Below are 16,724 nucleotides of genomic sequence, written 5' to 3'. Positions count from 1 at the left end.
GATATGTCTGGGATGGATGGGTGGACAGAGGCAGGGATGCATGGGATGGAGGTGATTTGAAAGGATTTTACTCCCAGCTCAGAGTAACGACTGGATGAGGGGAAGATCACTAATGTTGCTTTTTACAAGCTGAGGATGCTTTTTACAAGCTGAGGTCAGTAGCCGATGTGCAGATTTGGCTCTGATCAGATACTACAGCCAAGCTCCAGACCAATCACAGATGAGATGAGACTCTCCCAAGTCCCCTTCTGCTTGAGTGAGAGACATGTATTTCCACATATCCCTTCCCAGTGTCCTGGCACCCACAGCCTGGAATACCACCTGAATGTAAACGTGGGTGGAGAACTGTGTTATGTGACCTTCACTCTGCTGCTGGTGGGAGTAAGTAAATATTAGCTCATGTCATTAGCCTAGAAAAGATATTATCTCCATATATTAACTCCCCTACTCTTTGAACCTAGGAGCATCTGAGGGGGTATTTAGGGTTGCTCCAACCCATCAGTACATGCAGCTCTCCCTCCAGTGTGGATCTTGTCAGCTTTCTGTCCCAGCCCAAGCAATGGGAGCACCACTGCTCCTCTTAGCCCTGACCCTACTCCCAGTTGCAGCTGCAGCAAGCCTGGAACCGTGAGACTCTCTCCTTTTGATTTTGGGGGGCTTGGGGGAAGGGCCTGTTGTTAGGGGTGGTGCTGAGGGGCTGCACTCTTTGGCACCCCAGAGCTGGATGGTGGGAGCCTGGCTCCCAGGGGGCTGAGCAGAAGCAGCTCCTGCAGAGTCCCGGGCATTGTGGAGGAGCTGCACTGCACACACCACAAAGCTACAGAGGCCACAGGAGTTCTGCCTCTGTTTGTGCTGTGCTGGTAGAGTGAAATCTGGTGTGAGGATGGAAGCCTAATGCCTCAGCCACTGAATGTTTGGCTTCTTTGGTTTCCTCACACAGCCTTGCTCTGTGTACTCACAACTGGAGCATTGTCGTCTGGGCAGCTGTGTCCTGGCTGGTGGCAGGGTGGTGACACAGAGAAACTGGGAGTTCTCTATGCTGGGCATATTCCTCCTTTCTCATTTGAAAAGGAGCTTAAAAGAGCTAAACTTCCTTCAATGCAGTCCTCCAGACATTTCTCACCCTTGGTCTACCTCTTCATGAAAGTAGCAGAGATGGATGCTGGCCTGTCCACCTCAGCCTCTGACCTGTTTTTGAACATGTACTGCTCTCTTCTAGTCACTATATGGTGGTGTTCCCTGCTATCCTTCGGCAGTCCCAGGAGGAGAAGCTCTACATTCACTTCAGCTCCCTAACTGAGGCTGTCCACCTGGCTGTCACCTTGCAGACAGAAACCCAGAATCACACACTGGTGGAGCAGGATGTGGAGAAGCCAGGCACTTCTCAGAGCATCACCTTCCAGGTGAGTGTAGCTGTGGCTACTGATTTGGCAGGGGATGCTTTCATGTTCACACAAGAGCACGGCACTTCTCTGGGTACACTGTCCTTTTCCTTGCCATAGCTTCCAAGCAGGATAAGTATATTTCCCTACCAGTGCTAGGCAAAATACAAGTGTCCTGGAGTCCAAGATAGCAGGGCATCTTTTCTATGTATAAAAAGATTTTTATAGAAAAGAACAGATTTCTTTTGATCTGTATCAGCACATTTCATCCTACTTAAAGTGTGGTGCTAAATATTCATTTTCAGTTTAATCAGTGTTTTGCCCCTAAAAGTGCTTGTATATCAGAGCAAAAGTCAATGCATTGCAAATACTTTCTTTTCATCCTTGTTTCCTCAGGAGCCTGCCCCTTCAGCTCCAAGAGGACCATTGTGCTCTAAAGCTGCACCTACATTGCCAGATGTAGTTGCGGCCTGCATAGACATTGAGCTTGCTTTAATTTAGCTGTGATGGCCCTGAACCAACAATGAATTGAATTTCACCAAGGATATTTCTGGATATTTCTGGAGTGGCTTGAGTTCCTGTCATTGCTAACTGCCGTAGTTAGCTTATCGGAGCCACACTGACTGTAGAACCTTCAGCTACATTTCTGGAGAGCCATGGAGATGTGTGTGGTGCTGAGGCTCTACAAACTGCCCCTGTCTTCCTCAGCACAGCACAAAGTCACTGTGCCTATGCCCTGATTGCCCTGCAGACTCAGCAGAATTCAAGGAGGGGCTGTAGTCACTTTTGGGCTTTACATCAACATGACAATGATTAACTAAGAGTTTGGTGCCAACCCTTAGGAGAGAGCAAGTCCTGGTTCGGAAAGCCAAGGAAGTCTGCTGTTAGCAAAAAATAAAAACCACCAAAAAAAATCTTCCTCTTGCTGAATTCAGTCTCTCTGATGCTGAGATGTCCTGTGTTTGCCTCATCAGTATCCCATCTCTCATTACTTTGGATCTGACTTTCCTATGGTTTACTTAGTTCCATAAAACTCTCTCATTTATGTTAAGTGGGAGAAGGACATGTTGGTCAGTTCACTATTAAGTTCATAAACAAGGCAGTGACTGCTTCTCTGTCACAAGTGGGTTACAGAGTCATACAGAAGAATTTGGACTCTGAAGTTTGGGGATTTTTTAACAGTGAGATGATGTCTTATATATGTGATAAGATGCAAAGTTTCTGATGAATTTTTTTTGCTTTTCCTTGTGTCAATCAACGTAGGTGCCAGACTTCATGTTAATTCCTGGGGGAACAGATGATTCCGAGACAGAGGTAGGACATGTCTCTTGTCTGCCTCTCCTCTTACAAATTTGAGGGCTTCAGCCTCTCCTGTGCCTGAGCCATGTTAATGTTGGAGATACAGGGTGGGAAAGACAGTAAAGAGGAAAAATAAATGTGCAAAGAGGCAAACATGACAAGCAGAAGGGCAAAGAAAAGGTAATGAAGAAGGTGGACAAAAAAAAGAAGACTATGACTGGGGAAAGGAGAGACTTTAATCAGAGTAGATGAAAGGAGGAGGGGGACATTGGAGATTTTGGAAGGACAAGTGCCTCTGGTTCGCTTTCAAGCTCTTTGTAGTCTGAGGTAATTTGTTGTTTTTTTTTTAACCTGACAGTCAGAGGAGGTGGCTTCTCTGCATGTCCTGATCCACAGTGGAGACAAAGTGCTCCTTGATGGTGACAAAAAAGTTCTGGTCAAGCCCCAGAAGAATATAATTCTGATAGAGACAGACAAGGACTTATACAAACCTGGAGAAACAGGTAAGGCAAGAAGGCAGCATATTGAAATGGGGAGGGAAGGGTCAAGATAGCAGCCACACCTGGAGGGAAGATTTCACCAAGTGCAGCAAGCTAAGGCTCTTGGAGATGGAAGGAAGCAGATCTCTATTATCCAGTGTTTCTAGAAACAGTTTGAGCCAGGATGCTCCCCGCCAAGGTGTGCTACACCAAATTCCCAACCTGCTGTTCCTGGGTGTTATTTTGGTGCCATATCTCTAGTGAGACCTAAAGGGAAAACCAGGACTCTCCAGGACACTGGACAGCCTTGAAGACTATTGTTCATGTTTGAGTAAAACCTAGAGTGTCAGTTCCAAACTGTAGAATTACAGAGTCCCCACAGTCTTCACAATATGAATGGACTGCAGACAGACTCCACTGTAGACAATCCCACTGTTTAGCCCAATTTGTAATCTCTCTAGGTAAAGGCAGTGGGGTTCTGCAGCACACAGCTGTGTATAAGCCTCCCAGACAAAGCCCTCTGGGGTGGGAGGTTCTGGGGAGGGCTGTTTGGGAAAAGACCTGAGCATCTCTGAGGTAAACAGAGAGACATGAATACTGGAGCATAGAAAAGGAGAAGCAAGTTTGTGCAAGGACCTGTTGCAGCCAGAATACTTTACTATGTTTTTCTTTATTTCTACAGTGAAATTTAGAATTGTGAACCTTGATGAGAACCTTAAGGTCATTAAAGATGAGGTGAGTATCACTTTGTGCTTTTCTAGAAGGTGGAGCTTCAGCATGAGACATGGTGAGAGGCTTATGAACAAGATATCTCCTTTCATGCCTGTTAAACCATAAGAATAAATTATCTTAGAAGGAAACCACTCATCCACTGGTCCCTTGAAGAAAGACAGGTGTAAGCTGGCACAGAGGGAGGAGGAGATGTACTGTGGGGTCTGGATGGGGCAGGAATTTCTGCGCAGGGACCCATGTCAGGCAGAGTTCTTTATACTGGTTCACATGGATGCTGTTTTACAAAACTGAGATTGTGTTTCTCTTGTTTTTACAGTATTCCCAGATATGGCTGCTGGTAAGTGACAAAGAAGTGACCAAAGGGATATATCTGTCTCTTCTGCTGTGATCTTTCACTCCCAGAGTTGTGCCACAAATGTAACGTCATGAAGTTATGGTTATAGTTCAGGTTCGGCTGAAGGTTTTTCTGTGTGGTCAGCTTCTATGTGGTCAGCACAGCTGCTTCTCCTTCCCCTAGTGTTATGATGCTGCCACTTCTCAGTAGCTTTGCTGTTCTTGGCAGCCTCTGTAATTCCTAAGTTTACTAAAATAATACTGGAGGGAAGCAAAGGTATATCTCCTGGCAATCTAGAGTCCTCTCTACTGGGTCAAGTTTAAGCCCTTGTAGTGCCTTCTTGTGCCTGAGTATGGCTGGACCTGCCAGATACATGTGCCCAATGTGACTTGTGGCTCTACATGTCCTTTCCCAAACAGGATCCTGAAAACAACCATATTGCTGAGTGGCTGAATGTAAAGTCAAATCACAGCATTGTGGATCTATCCTTCCCCCTGGCGTCTGAAGCATCCCTTGGGAATTATACCATCTCAGTGCAGCAGAACATGGCTTATAAAGAATTCAGTGTTGAGGAATATGGTGAGACTCCAACATCAGAGGGGTGGGAAAAGCAGTGGGGGTAGCTGGAGGAGAGAGCAGAGTGTCCATCCCACCTTTTGCTTTGGGAGAACAACAGAATGGACACAAGGATGGATGGGTCTGTGTGCACATCTCACATGGGGCTGGAGGTTCTGCAGCTGCACAGGGTACAAAGGAGAGGCTGTGGGCTGACATCTCATTCTACCTGCATCTGTGCCCTGTAATGAGCATGTTTTGCTGAGCTAGGTGCGTCATCCACTCCAGTCAGCTCCTGTAATGGGAAGTGGAATCATGCCTTGCTCCCATTAATTGGCATTGGTAAAGACAAAACCTTGCGCCATGTGCCTTGCCTGAGCTGGAGTAGAAAGCAGTCCCATGTGCAATTGCAGCAGCAAGTACAGGGTGGTGTGGCTGGAGGGAGTAACTTGACTGCAGCATGGTGATGAAGAGCTGGGGATGTAACTGTCTTTCCCTCATCTGAACTGCAGCTACAGCTTCTCTCAGTGTCTATACTCATCCATACCATCCATTGGTTTTTCCTCCATCCTTGTCCTACTCTCTTCCATACAGTGCTGAAAAAATTTGAGGTGGAAATTGAGCACCCTCCACATATCACTACATCAGATGAGGAATTTCAGCTGGTTGTCTGTGGCAAGTGAGTACATGATACCATTGTGATCTCTGCCCTTTGACTCCACTGTCACCTCCAGATTGCTCAAGAAAAAGAAGTGATCTTCCCCTTGTCAGTATGATCTTTTTGCATTACCCTGTGTCTTGGGGAGACAGACCACACTCTGGAATGGGCTCCTTGTCACACCTGGTCACTTACAGTGAGGCTGAAGGACACTAAAGATGCTGGGTGTAGTGGGTGGAGAGGGATGCAAAATGATTTTAAAGGATGAGCTAAAGTTCCTGAGCAAACAAGGTACAATGCAAAGCTCTCTGGGCTCCACTTCCCCTGATGAGGATGGGAGGTGTCCTATACCAATATTTCTGCTGACAGTCAGCAGACTGTCTTTTGGTGAATGTTTCTCTCTTTTGACATAGGTATACTTATGGGAAGCCTGTTCAAGGGAAAGTAGAAATCACTGTTATGACATGCTCCCAGGACAGGAAAGGCAATTCTACAAGTTCAGCGATTCAGAAGCAAAACAGCTGGGTAGGTGAACAAATAGGAGATCAAAAAGTGTCTGGAAATGTGTTTCTGCCCCCTTAACCTGCCACAATGCACCTCAGATGGGCACCAACCTGTTCAGTCTGGTATCTTCCCAGTTGCTGGACATGATCAGACCACTGATTCCTCTTCCCATAACCCTGTGCTTGAATTACTGCTCTAGCTGCGCATTCCTGACTCCCTGCCTTGGGAGAAAGTGTAAGCCATGGGAAGCAGTGGTGCCTAGGACCTTTTCCAAGGGTCTGTATCACATAGTGTGCAATCAGATCACCCCATCTCGTGGGGCTATTCAGATCACTGAATAGCCTACCAATAGCCTACCAGGGCCTATTCAGCCCGGTGACCACGCCCACCTATAATCAGGCTATCAGAGCATCACATGGACTGTGGATCCAGGACTGATGTCCTGTTTCTTGCTCTACCCCTGCACAATGAGTCATCTAAAGCTTGCTAGTGTCTGGTCTGAAATTATGTCCATTGCTGGTTACATTTTCTTCTCATCCGTGTCCATTATTTTTTGTGGTTATGCTTCGCATTTGTTTTTTCCCACGGGTTTCAGATGCACGGGCTTTGGCCTGAAAGTCACAAGAAATATTTTTAAATGTCAGACCAGCCAGCAATGAGCCAGAATAGAAAAATCTAGCTGGATCTCTGCATCTTTTAAAATGCACTCCAGCTGGAATGCCGTGCAGTCTTAGCTGTGCAAAACATCAGCTGAATGCCAGCTCCACATGGCATGTAAGAGGCCCTGAAAGGTTCTGAGGAGCACTTCTTAGGCAGGGCTAGAAACACTGGCTATACCCAGGCTCTGCCTCAATGATTGGCAAAGCTCTTGCCATCTGCACCTGGCAGGAATGCCTGTGTTTCATATGGCCATGTCACAGGAATGGTCATGTCTGGAAAGCCACACTGCCAGGCTTTATTCATCAGGGCCATAGCATTTCAGGGAGACCTTTAGCTCACATAATGAAATTCATGCTCTCTCAGCTACAGGATTTGGGCTGAATCCAGTCTCCTGAGATTCTCTGTGACATAATTAACCCTTATGTGATTTGCCTTAAGTACTTTTTTTTTTTTGCCACTTTTTTGTGATTGTTTAATACAAGCATATTGATTTCTTTTCTGCCTAAGATATCCATGATGGGTTTCTGCAGTTAGGTTTTGGGAGCTTTCCTCTGTTCCAAAAATATCTGGAAATACTTCTTTAGGATTGCCTGGCATCTATGGAACAGTTTGTCTTCCTCCACACCACACTCATTCTCTCTGTTCTCCTCTCTGTGCAGACAAATAAGGATGGCTGCGCTACTTTCACAATAAAGACAGAAGCTCTGGAAATAAATGAAGCTGACAGTGACATAATTGCAAAAGGCAAAGTGGTGGAAAATGGAACAGGTACTGGATAATATGTGGAGCATTCTCTTCTTCACAGGCAACATTTTTGGCTTTGGTCTTTATGTGGCAGTGGAATGTCTTTTGAAAAAGTAACTTGAAGGTTCCCATGTCTTTTGTTATGGCAATAGTCTCTATTATACTCTATCTAGTACCTCTTCCATCTGTTTTTACCAGATTTCCTAATCCTTCCACCGTTCACCTCCCTTCATATATGTGTAACTTCATAGTGATTGCCTGGACACCAGGGTGTTCCTCAGCCAGTTGCAAAGTCCTAGACTGTTTAAACAGTTATCTAGTTTCCCTTTATCTTCAAAAAACACAAACAAATAAACATGTAAATAAATACTTATAGCCTATTATGCATCATGTCATGAAGCAGGGAGACCAGAAAGCTTGATGGAATAATATCCTAGAAGAATGTATTTTCTTTCCTAAATTTAGAGCTTGTAGATGTTGTAGGTAGCGTTGAAGTACGTTTTTTACTTCTGCTTCCCTAAGAGCACTGCTTCAGATTGAACAGATTTTTCATTTCCCCACCCAGGAGCCCATTCTGAGGAAACGGCTCAAATTTCTGTTGCATGGATAAAGAAAGCTGTACAGTTCATCGACCTCCATCCATTCTACAAACGAGGGATACCATACACAGGGAAGGTAACATTCATGGATCCCTTCTCTGCTCAGAATGCATCACAGATAAAACCTCTTGTGGGAAAAAAGGAACAGTCTCCAGGAAAGTCAATGCTGCTCTGCTGGCACTCAGAAACTAGGAGTGAAGCCTCATGTAGAAAAAATTTTTTTCTCCCCATTCTAACATAGTATATTTCCTGGACTGGAATTCTGGGGCCAGCTGCAGTTTCTGGAGGCTTCCCCAGGAGCATCTCCTGAAACTAATCTGTGCATATGGGATGGGGGGTGCGTCAGCTGGCACATAACATTCCCTTGGGATGAAAACTCATGGTAACTTGGCAGAAATCTCTAAAGCCTTGCCCATCAGTTCACTGGCACTCATTTCTGACTCGGGTCACCTGGGTGATGCTAGGACCGCTGTCCTGGGGCTAGAAACACTTTCACCTGGGCCGGTACTGACCTCAACACAGAGGGCAAGGAACAGCAAGAGTTAGGTTGCTGGGGACAAATCTCTTTCTGATCATCAAAGATCCTCCAGCATTGTCCAAGAAACACCTCAGGGTCTGAAGAGTTCACCTTTTCCCCCAATAGAGGTGTCTCATTGCCTGTATTACTATTTTGTTCCAGTCCTGAACAGCTTCAAATTGTTGGTTTCATGTATTTATTGGACTTTTATTTGGATCCTTCCAACTGGTCTGAAAGCTAGAAGGGCTGAGGGAACCAAGTGATAGAAGCAATTAATATTAAGCACTGTCAGTGCCTCAGAGTCTGGCATAACAGGGTATTAACTTTCCCCCCTTCCCTACAGATGATCTTCCGCAGTGAAGAGTCTCCCCTCAGTAATGAAACAGTCCATCTAATAGTTGATGTCAATGATGAGGAGACACAGCTGTCACTCCTCACAGATGAGATGGGGGAAGCTCACTTCACACTGGATACCACCAGTTGGAACAGCACGATGGTTTCTCTGAGGGTGAGTATCAGCCACTGAAAATCTTTTGTCTGGTATGGGGTGTGTCCCATGAAAAATAAGAGGAAAAATGAGATTGTGTCAAATCTACTAAGCTTGGATTTTTGCTAAAACTTTGTAAGAAGAAATCTTGTAAGAGACTTTAAAATGATGTTTCAACAAATTTTTTTAGGCACACAGATGTGCAGTCTGCCATCAGCTCAGGTGATAACAGAGTTTCAGCAGGTGTACAAGTTCTCTTGCATCACTTGATACTAATTGTATTGCCACCTTGTGTTTCTGTGCTCGGAAGGGTACCCACCGCCCTCCAAGTGACGACAGTTCATTTTCTGGTGCAATTGAAGGAGAGGACTTCCGTTGGCTGAAACCTTTCTACTCTGAGAGCAACAGCTTCCTGGAGATCAAGGCCAAGGATGACATGATGCTCTGTGATCAAGAGGAGGAAGTGCAGGTGGATTATATCCTTTCCCAGAATAAACTCAGCCCCGAAGAAGACCACGTTGATTTCTACTACCTGGTGAGCACAGAAGACAGCTGATTCTCAGGGCAAGGTTAAGCTTACTGGCATTTTACCCTTTTCTCACAGCAAAGAGATACTCAAAGGAAAGATAAAGCTAGTCCTAGACAGCCAGCTTGTGACTTCTGTTCTGCCCAAACCTGTACCTGCTTTCCAGTTCCTGGACTTGCTCCTAGCCCCCAGCTGCATTGCTTTGTTATCCATGTCTTGACTTAAGCTTGGGTGATAGATGCCTGCCATTTGCCCTACTTTCTCTAATGTCCACATGGATGGAATTGGCTGGCTAGCCCGAACTCTGCCCAGAAGGGGAGCCCCGGATGTCTATATGTGTCTGGGGCAATCTGTCTGAGAACTAAGAGGCAATCTCTGGGGCAGCTGACATTCCCTCGCCTGTATCTTTGCAGGGAAAACCTTGAGAGGCCCTTGCACAGGGCCTTGATGCACAGCAGAGGTATGCAATAGAGTTTTCATGAAGTCCACTTTCAAGAAAGTGAGTCAAAGCAAAGGTGTGACTAAAGCCTAGCTGAGAGGTTATGACTGTCTTGGTTACTGGACTGGACTCACTCGTACAATCAGAAAGTACTGGATACTAGTAATGCAAAGATCAGAGTTCACAGGGTCTTAAGAGCAGAGCTTCATAGCCCATAGCTTCAGAAGTACCTGGCTTTGCAAGCAGCCCCACCTTCTCATAGCCTAACTAACACCTCTCAAGTCCTACGCAGTTATACCATCAGCATCTCTGCTGCAGAGATGGAAATGGAAATCATGTCCTGCCAGAGGAACTTCTGGGGAAACATTTGTCAGATGCCATTCTCTCTTCCTGTGTTCTTTTCACACTCTCCTCCTGCTCTTGTAATTCAGACTCTTGAGTGGTGCTTCTCTTTTTCTTCAGGTGATAGCAAAAGGCAAGATCCTTTTCAGCAGAAAGAAGAAGGTGCCAATTACCCAGCATGAGAGTGAGTAAAAACATGAGAAGTGTCTTGTAACACACTCCAGAAAACTGACCACTCTCCAGTGACTCTGTCTGCAGGTGTTATTCTTATCCACAGGTGGGAAATATTGAACTGAGTTCTTAATGGTGATCCTTCTCCTAAGACCAACACAATCTCCTCTCAATTCAGGGTCTTTCTAGGCAACTGCTCCTTCTGTCTTGTCTAATTGATATAACATCCAATCTTATGAATTTGCTGCTAACTTGTACCTTTGAAGAAGACATGAGTCAAATAAATGGCGGGTATGCTTGGTTTATTGCTAATTTGTGACATTGTCTGTGTGAGGTGTTCTTATCTGCAAGGCAGAGATTATTAAGTCCCTCTTTTGATTCTTAATGCGTGTCCCACTCCAGTGAGTTGATTTGTTTGGATGTTGTCCCTCTCTTCCTCGCTGCTGTCTAGTGCAGATCTGCAGGGCTCCTTCTCATTGACTCTGCCTATTGGCAATGACTTCCTGCCTGGCATCAAGCTTCTGGTGTATGCGATCTTCTCAGACGGAGAGGTGGTGGCTGATATGGAGGAGTTTGTAGTAGCATTGTGCTTTAGCCATCAGGTGAGCAGAAATCACACAAGGAGTGTGATAGCATTGCTGATGTGCTCTGATCTGCTGTAGTTCCTGGTCCTGTTTTATCCTCATCCAAATGGTATAAGCTGGATATATGCAAAACCAGATGCCCAAGTATTTTAGGTGGGAAACAAGACAGATAACCTCCTTCTCCCTGAATTCCTGGTTCTGCTCTCCACAACACCAACTGGCAAGCTTTGCTCAAGGAGTAAACCAGGTTCCCTTGAACTCTTTTTTCCCCCCATTCCCTGTTAGTGACTTTGCAACACACTGTCTCTCATACGCTCCCTAACACAGAAGAGAAACTTGTCTGCTTAGCTCCCTGTGGTAGTTCTGGATCAGAGGGTGGTGGATGTGTGGTAGTAGAGGAATTCTGGCTAGGGCTCTGTGCACTGCAGCCCCTTTAACCTTCCCAATGAATTTCCAGGATGGCTTGATTCAGCACTTCATCCCCCTTCCCTACCTTATACAAAGTCTTTCCCTCTGCAATCCTGACATATAAGAGTCAGAGGGTCTCACTCTCCAAGGCTAAGCCCCCAGACCTTGTCTTCTTTTGCAGGTGGCACTGGAATTCTCACACGAGGAGGAGGTCCCAGGCTCACAAGTCAGACTGAACCTCATGGCTGCTCCAGGGTCCTTGTGCTCTGTGCGAGCTGTCGACAAGAGCGTCCTCATGAATAGGAACAAAATCCCAACAGAACACAGTGTGAGTGCAGCCTGCCCTGTCCAACTTCCTAACGTCTGCCTGCCTTCTGCCTCCATGCATGGCTGGCAGGAAGCCCACAGGACGTCCCAGGACAGCTGCAGTGTTGGGTGGCTGCCCTGCCATGCCCCTTCTTCGGCCTCTCCTGAGCAGTTATGGGGTGATCGTGTTTCTCGTCCTCAGCTCTGTGCTGTGAGCCTCTGCCTGAAGGGTGGTGGATGCTACCTGGCACTGCAGGGGGAGGCAGGGAGAGCCACTTCAAGGAGATGCTGGTGCTTTCTGCTTGGAGGGAGAGTGCTTAGCAGCCTCCCTCACATCCACATCTCTGCTCTACCATCTTCCACCAAACTGTGAGGTTAAGCCTTTAAAATGGAATTTTGCCCTGGCAGGGTCCTCCTGTCCCTCTGCCCCAACCACTGCTGAGTTAAAACCATGCAACAGCTCAGTATTTTGGAGCAGTTCTTTAGAAAACAGTAGCTAGATGAGAGCACCCAGAGCACACAGTGGCTGGTGAAAAGGGGTCAGTATTTTGTCAGCACCCAGGTGGATTCCGAGAATCAGAGGGGTTGGAGGCACCTACCTTAAAGCAGCTGCGTGTTTCCCAGGAATTAATTTAAAACTTGGAGTAAAAATACTGCAAAACCTGAAAATTCTAACATAAATCCACAATGTGTACCAGAGATAAAACAGGTACATGCCTCATGCAAAGTAGTAAGTTAAATTATAGCAGTGTACAGTGTGTTACAAAGAAGCCTCACCAAATCCAGGGGGATACACTACACCAGTTGATAGGGCCCACAGTGTGATCTGGTGGTCCATTTCATAGGCATGCTGTCCTAGTGCAGAGCACTTGCATCATCTGCTGACAGGTATTTAAAGTAATAATCTTTAAATATGTAGATCAGATGTGCCAATGCCTTGTATTTAAACAGAAGCATTTTTATCCTAATTTTGCACCCTAGTGTTGAAAGGCTTGAACTGTCTTGCAGCCTAAAAGCTGCTTGTCTACATCCACTGCTTGGAATTATGTCCTTTAGTATATATTATCCTATATATGTCCTTTATATTATGTCCTTTAGTGTAAGCTGGGTCAGTGCCAACTTCCTCAACTGCAGACCTCTTCAATATGGAATAGAAGGCTACAACCCAAAAGTTTGACCCATACACGTGGTTGTTGGCCAGCTCTGTTTGAAGACCTGTGTTTTTCCATTGCAGTTGTACTATAAAATCTTCAGTAACACCTTCATGTTTGGAGGACGAGGCTTGCCTTACCGCCTGGAAGACTTTGAGGCATACCCTTGCCTGCCCCAGCAGCCCAGACCCCACAAAAAGGCTAGGATGGGTGCACCATGGTACCAAAGTGAGGCTGATGTCTATAACCTGTTTAAGGTGAGTGCCTACACCTCCTCTAAACTTTCCCAACTTTCCCCTAGTGAGTTCCAATATGCTGTCATGAATGCCTACAAGAAGTCATCTGTTCCTTGTTGCCCACTGTAGCCATACTCATTTGGGGACTATGGGGAAAGCTGAGTAAGTACAGTACAAACCACCTGATAAGAAGAAGATAATGTAAAAATGAACAAACTTACTTCAGGCTCCCATAACTACAAAGTGGGGGGGGGGACGGCAAGAATACAGCAGTAACACCTGAGCACCTCACCATATTCTGACCAATCACCACTTGGCTATTATTGTATTTACATACTGCTTTACTCTGTGTTTCATTGAGCATCTCCTTACTTATCCTCAAGCAGTTTAAATAAAAGTTAGTCTTTCACAGTTTGGCTTTATAGCTAACTGTCAAGACAAACAACGAAATAAACTGATATGCTAACAAGCATGATAGCCAGAGAAGTGTTAACATGTCTGCTAACTGAAATGCAAGAAGTGCTGAGTGCTGCTTCTGGCAGAATGCTCTTTAATGAAATATATGGAAAATATATGAGTTGAAGCACCTCAAAATAGGAGAAGAGGGTAACAACACACTGAAAACAACCCAAAATGTCTGAATTGCATGGGTTTCTTAATTTGAGAGAACTTTACCACACAAATACAGAACCTGATTCCCTTCAAAAGGCATGTTATTGTGCTGTCTCCTAGATGATTATTCCTTAGACTGTGTGTCATTGCTAGGGTTGGGCATATGAAGTGCACATCTAGTTGAAATCTGCTTGTATGAGAAGAAATAGTTGCTTCCAGTATTCCTCAGAAACTGGTTTCCATTCCTCATGCACTGGTCAAGAGTCTGAGCCACAAGGTTATGCATATAAAGAAGCAGCATTTAAAAATGTTTCACCACTGGCCACCAGCCCCCATTTGATACCCATGATCATGAGATAATTTCAACATTCCTTGTTCCCTTTTCTTTATCAGTGATTTACTGTCTCTACTATTTTCCCAGAAACTGCGCATGAAAATATTTACCAACACTAGAATCAAGAAACCTGTTTCCTGTGTGCTTCCAGAATTTCATAAAAAGATATCTCTAAGAAAACACTCTATTCTTGGTAAGGAACAGACATGTCCAACTTCTTGAGTGAAGGGTCTTACCTCTCCCAGTTCTCAGCCTGCAGCTGAGACAACTGAGCCCCATCCTGCTGTGTTTCTTGTTTGTGTATAACAGCAACAAAGCTTGTGTCCCTTTCAATGGACCTGATTTACAAATCACAGGTAGAAGCTCAAATCCCCATGCTTTCTTGGTGCCCCTGTGTTCACTGTTTTTCATACAGAATGTAGTGTGCTTTCTACCAGCACTTTCACAGATTATTTAAAGGAGTGTGACTCCATTTCAGCGTGTGTCTCCTGCTGGATCCAGACCAAATTTGGATCCGTCAGACTGAGCCTTGGGCTAAACTCTCCAGCTATGTCTCCCTAAAGCTCTGTTCCCCACATATACCCACACTGTGTCAGATTCTCATTGAAACACCAGCCCTGTCCACTCACATTCTGTGTCACAAAACATTTATGGTTTGTGTTAGATTGCCTGTGAATGAAGAGCTAGTTTCACCTGTAATTATATATGCTGTTTTCTGTGGTATCACTTGCTCCCTACCAGACAGCCAAGTTACCCATGCTGATTCTAAACCTCACTCTGACGACAAGGAGAAACCAAAACCACGGACGCTTTTCCCAGAGACCTGGATTTGGGATTTGGTGTCTGTCGGGTAGGTAACAGCCTCTGCCATCCTTCCCCAGGGACACTCCTGGAGTTTTCTGACTGCTTGTAAGCATGTCCTCCTCTTCTGCTTCCTGCTGCAGGGATGACGGACAAGCATCTCTCCAAGTTGCTGTACCTGACACCATCACAGAATGGAATGCCAACACCTTCTGCGTTGCCGATATTGGCTTTGGTTTCTCGCCTATGACCTCTCTTAGGGTCTTCCAGCCGTTCTTTGTGGATGTATCACTGCCATACTCTGTGATCCAAGGAGAGACTTTCAAGCTAAAAGCCACTGTCTTCAACTACCTCAAGGACTGTATCCAGGTGAGTCCCTCCAAGCAAGTTTCCCCAATCACATGGCCTCTGTCAGAACAAAATCTTGAGCCCAAAGACAAGCTCTGAGCTCCTCAGGAGCCCTTGATGATGGTATCTGGGCCATAAAGCATAACCTCACACTTTATCACCCAGGTATTTGCTGCTTGGTGCAGTGACTGTTACTAACACTAACCCAATGTGTGCCTGTACATCCAACCATGCTCAGGTCCACACCACCCTCACAGAGACCCCAGAACTGAAGGTGGATGCCTGTCCAGGCTGCCAGTTCACCAGCTGCCTCTGTGCCAACGAAGCAAAAACCTTTGTGTGGAATGTGACAGCGACCAAGCTGGGTGAGGCTGAGCAGAGGGATGCGTGGCAGCTTGTGGGAGGAGGGGTGGAATTTGCTCACGTCTGCATGTCTGGATCTAATGCTTGTACATACAGCTGCCTACTGGAAGTGCTCAGCAACATGTCCCTGTGCTCCCTGCAGGCAGAGTGAACGTCACTGTGAGCAGCGTGGCAGAAGAGTCACACAGTCTGTGTGCTAACAAGATTGCTGTGACACCTTTGCAAGGAGGGAGAGACGCAGTGATAAAATCTCTGCTTGTGAAGGTTGGTCACATCTCAGGGTGGAGAACCCCTGGCGACAGGGTTTGTCCCCTGGGGCAGTCAGCAAGATGATAACAGGAAGTTTAGCCCCTTCTTGGACATCAAACCAACTTGCTGAGGCAGGGTGACTTCCTTTCCTGTCCTCCCTATCTGAACTACTCTTTCTCCATTTGCAGCCAGGAGGTGTCCTACAAGAGAAGACCCAAAATGCCTTTCTCTGTCCTGCAGGTAGGGGACAAAAATTCCTGACTGCCATTGATCATGAGACCAGGATGGAAAGGACAGGGTTACTGCAAATACCCAGAGGTGGGAGGGAATTAATCAGAGAGCAAGCACTGGTGGCACCATCCTGCCTGGGAGAACAACCACTATAATTTGTCCTTTCAATCTTTTACCTGGCAAAATTTTCTGTGTTGAGGCATGTGTTTGCAAGTCTTGTCTCCTGTGACTCGATGTCACATTATGCTTCACCTGGGTCTCCTTCACCTCCTGGATGTTTCACTTGTATGAATGGCTTCTTCCATGGGATAAATGTCTGGTTCTGCCTTCCTCAGATAACACCATCTCTGAAGAGTTCTCCCTGACTCTGCCCGCAGAAGTGCTGGAGGGATCTGCCCGAGTCACGTTCTCTGTGATTGGTGAGAAAGGCTTTTCCTGCTCTTGGGTCTGCAGTGAAAAAACTTGCATAAATCTTTGGCCTTATTGATGCATTGACCCAGCTCCTAATGAGATAATTTGTAAGGGGTGTGACATTGGCCTCAGAAATATCGATCAAGTAATATTTTCCAATATTTAAGTGAAACAAAACAATCCTTGCATATTTCCACCAACTTTGTCTTTGCAATTCCTTTCCCATCTTGATACCCACTCAGGAATGACAGCTCTCTTTACC

At 45.8% G+C, this 16,724-nt stretch overlaps 1 protein-coding gene across 1 annotated transcript in view; it reads left to right on the top strand.

Moving 5' to 3' along the window:
- Positions 1–559: 559 nt before the first annotated feature.
- Positions 560–16,724, top strand: part of LOC115915128 (alpha-2-macroglobulin-like protein 1) — a 31,436-nt gene continuing 15,271 nt past the window's right edge. Inside the window, exons 1-24 of the mRNA XM_030971056.1 lie at positions 560–627; positions 1,220–1,403; positions 2,646–2,696; positions 3,040–3,184; positions 3,843–3,895; positions 4,209–4,229; positions 4,646–4,805; positions 5,376–5,460; positions 5,853–5,964; positions 7,263–7,371; positions 7,913–8,022; positions 8,807–8,971; positions 9,261–9,485; positions 10,378–10,441; positions 10,885–11,030; positions 11,602–11,748; positions 12,961–13,134; positions 14,147–14,252; positions 14,801–14,909; positions 15,004–15,229; positions 15,447–15,573; positions 15,714–15,835; positions 16,009–16,060; positions 16,387–16,470. Coding sequence (XP_030826916.1) covers positions 560–627; positions 1,220–1,403; positions 2,646–2,696; positions 3,040–3,184; positions 3,843–3,895; positions 4,209–4,229; positions 4,646–4,805; positions 5,376–5,460; positions 5,853–5,964; positions 7,263–7,371; positions 7,913–8,022; positions 8,807–8,971; positions 9,261–9,485; positions 10,378–10,441; positions 10,885–11,030; positions 11,602–11,748; positions 12,961–13,134; positions 14,147–14,252; positions 14,801–14,909; positions 15,004–15,229; positions 15,447–15,573; positions 15,714–15,835; positions 16,009–16,060; positions 16,387–16,470 — 2,845 coding nt within the window. The remainder of the gene's footprint in view (positions 628–1,219; positions 1,404–2,645; positions 2,697–3,039; positions 3,185–3,842; positions 3,896–4,208; positions 4,230–4,645; positions 4,806–5,375; positions 5,461–5,852; positions 5,965–7,262; positions 7,372–7,912; positions 8,023–8,806; positions 8,972–9,260; positions 9,486–10,377; positions 10,442–10,884; positions 11,031–11,601; positions 11,749–12,960; positions 13,135–14,146; positions 14,253–14,800; positions 14,910–15,003; positions 15,230–15,446; positions 15,574–15,713; positions 15,836–16,008; positions 16,061–16,386; positions 16,471–16,724) is intronic.

Source organism: Camarhynchus parvulus, chromosome 1 (assembly GCF_901933205.1).
Source record: "Camarhynchus parvulus chromosome 1, STF_HiC, whole genome shotgun sequence".
In the NCBI taxonomy this organism is placed as follows: Eukaryota; Metazoa; Chordata; class Aves; order Passeriformes; family Thraupidae; genus Camarhynchus; species Camarhynchus parvulus.
This window is presented reverse-complemented; position numbering and strand designations above follow the sequence as displayed.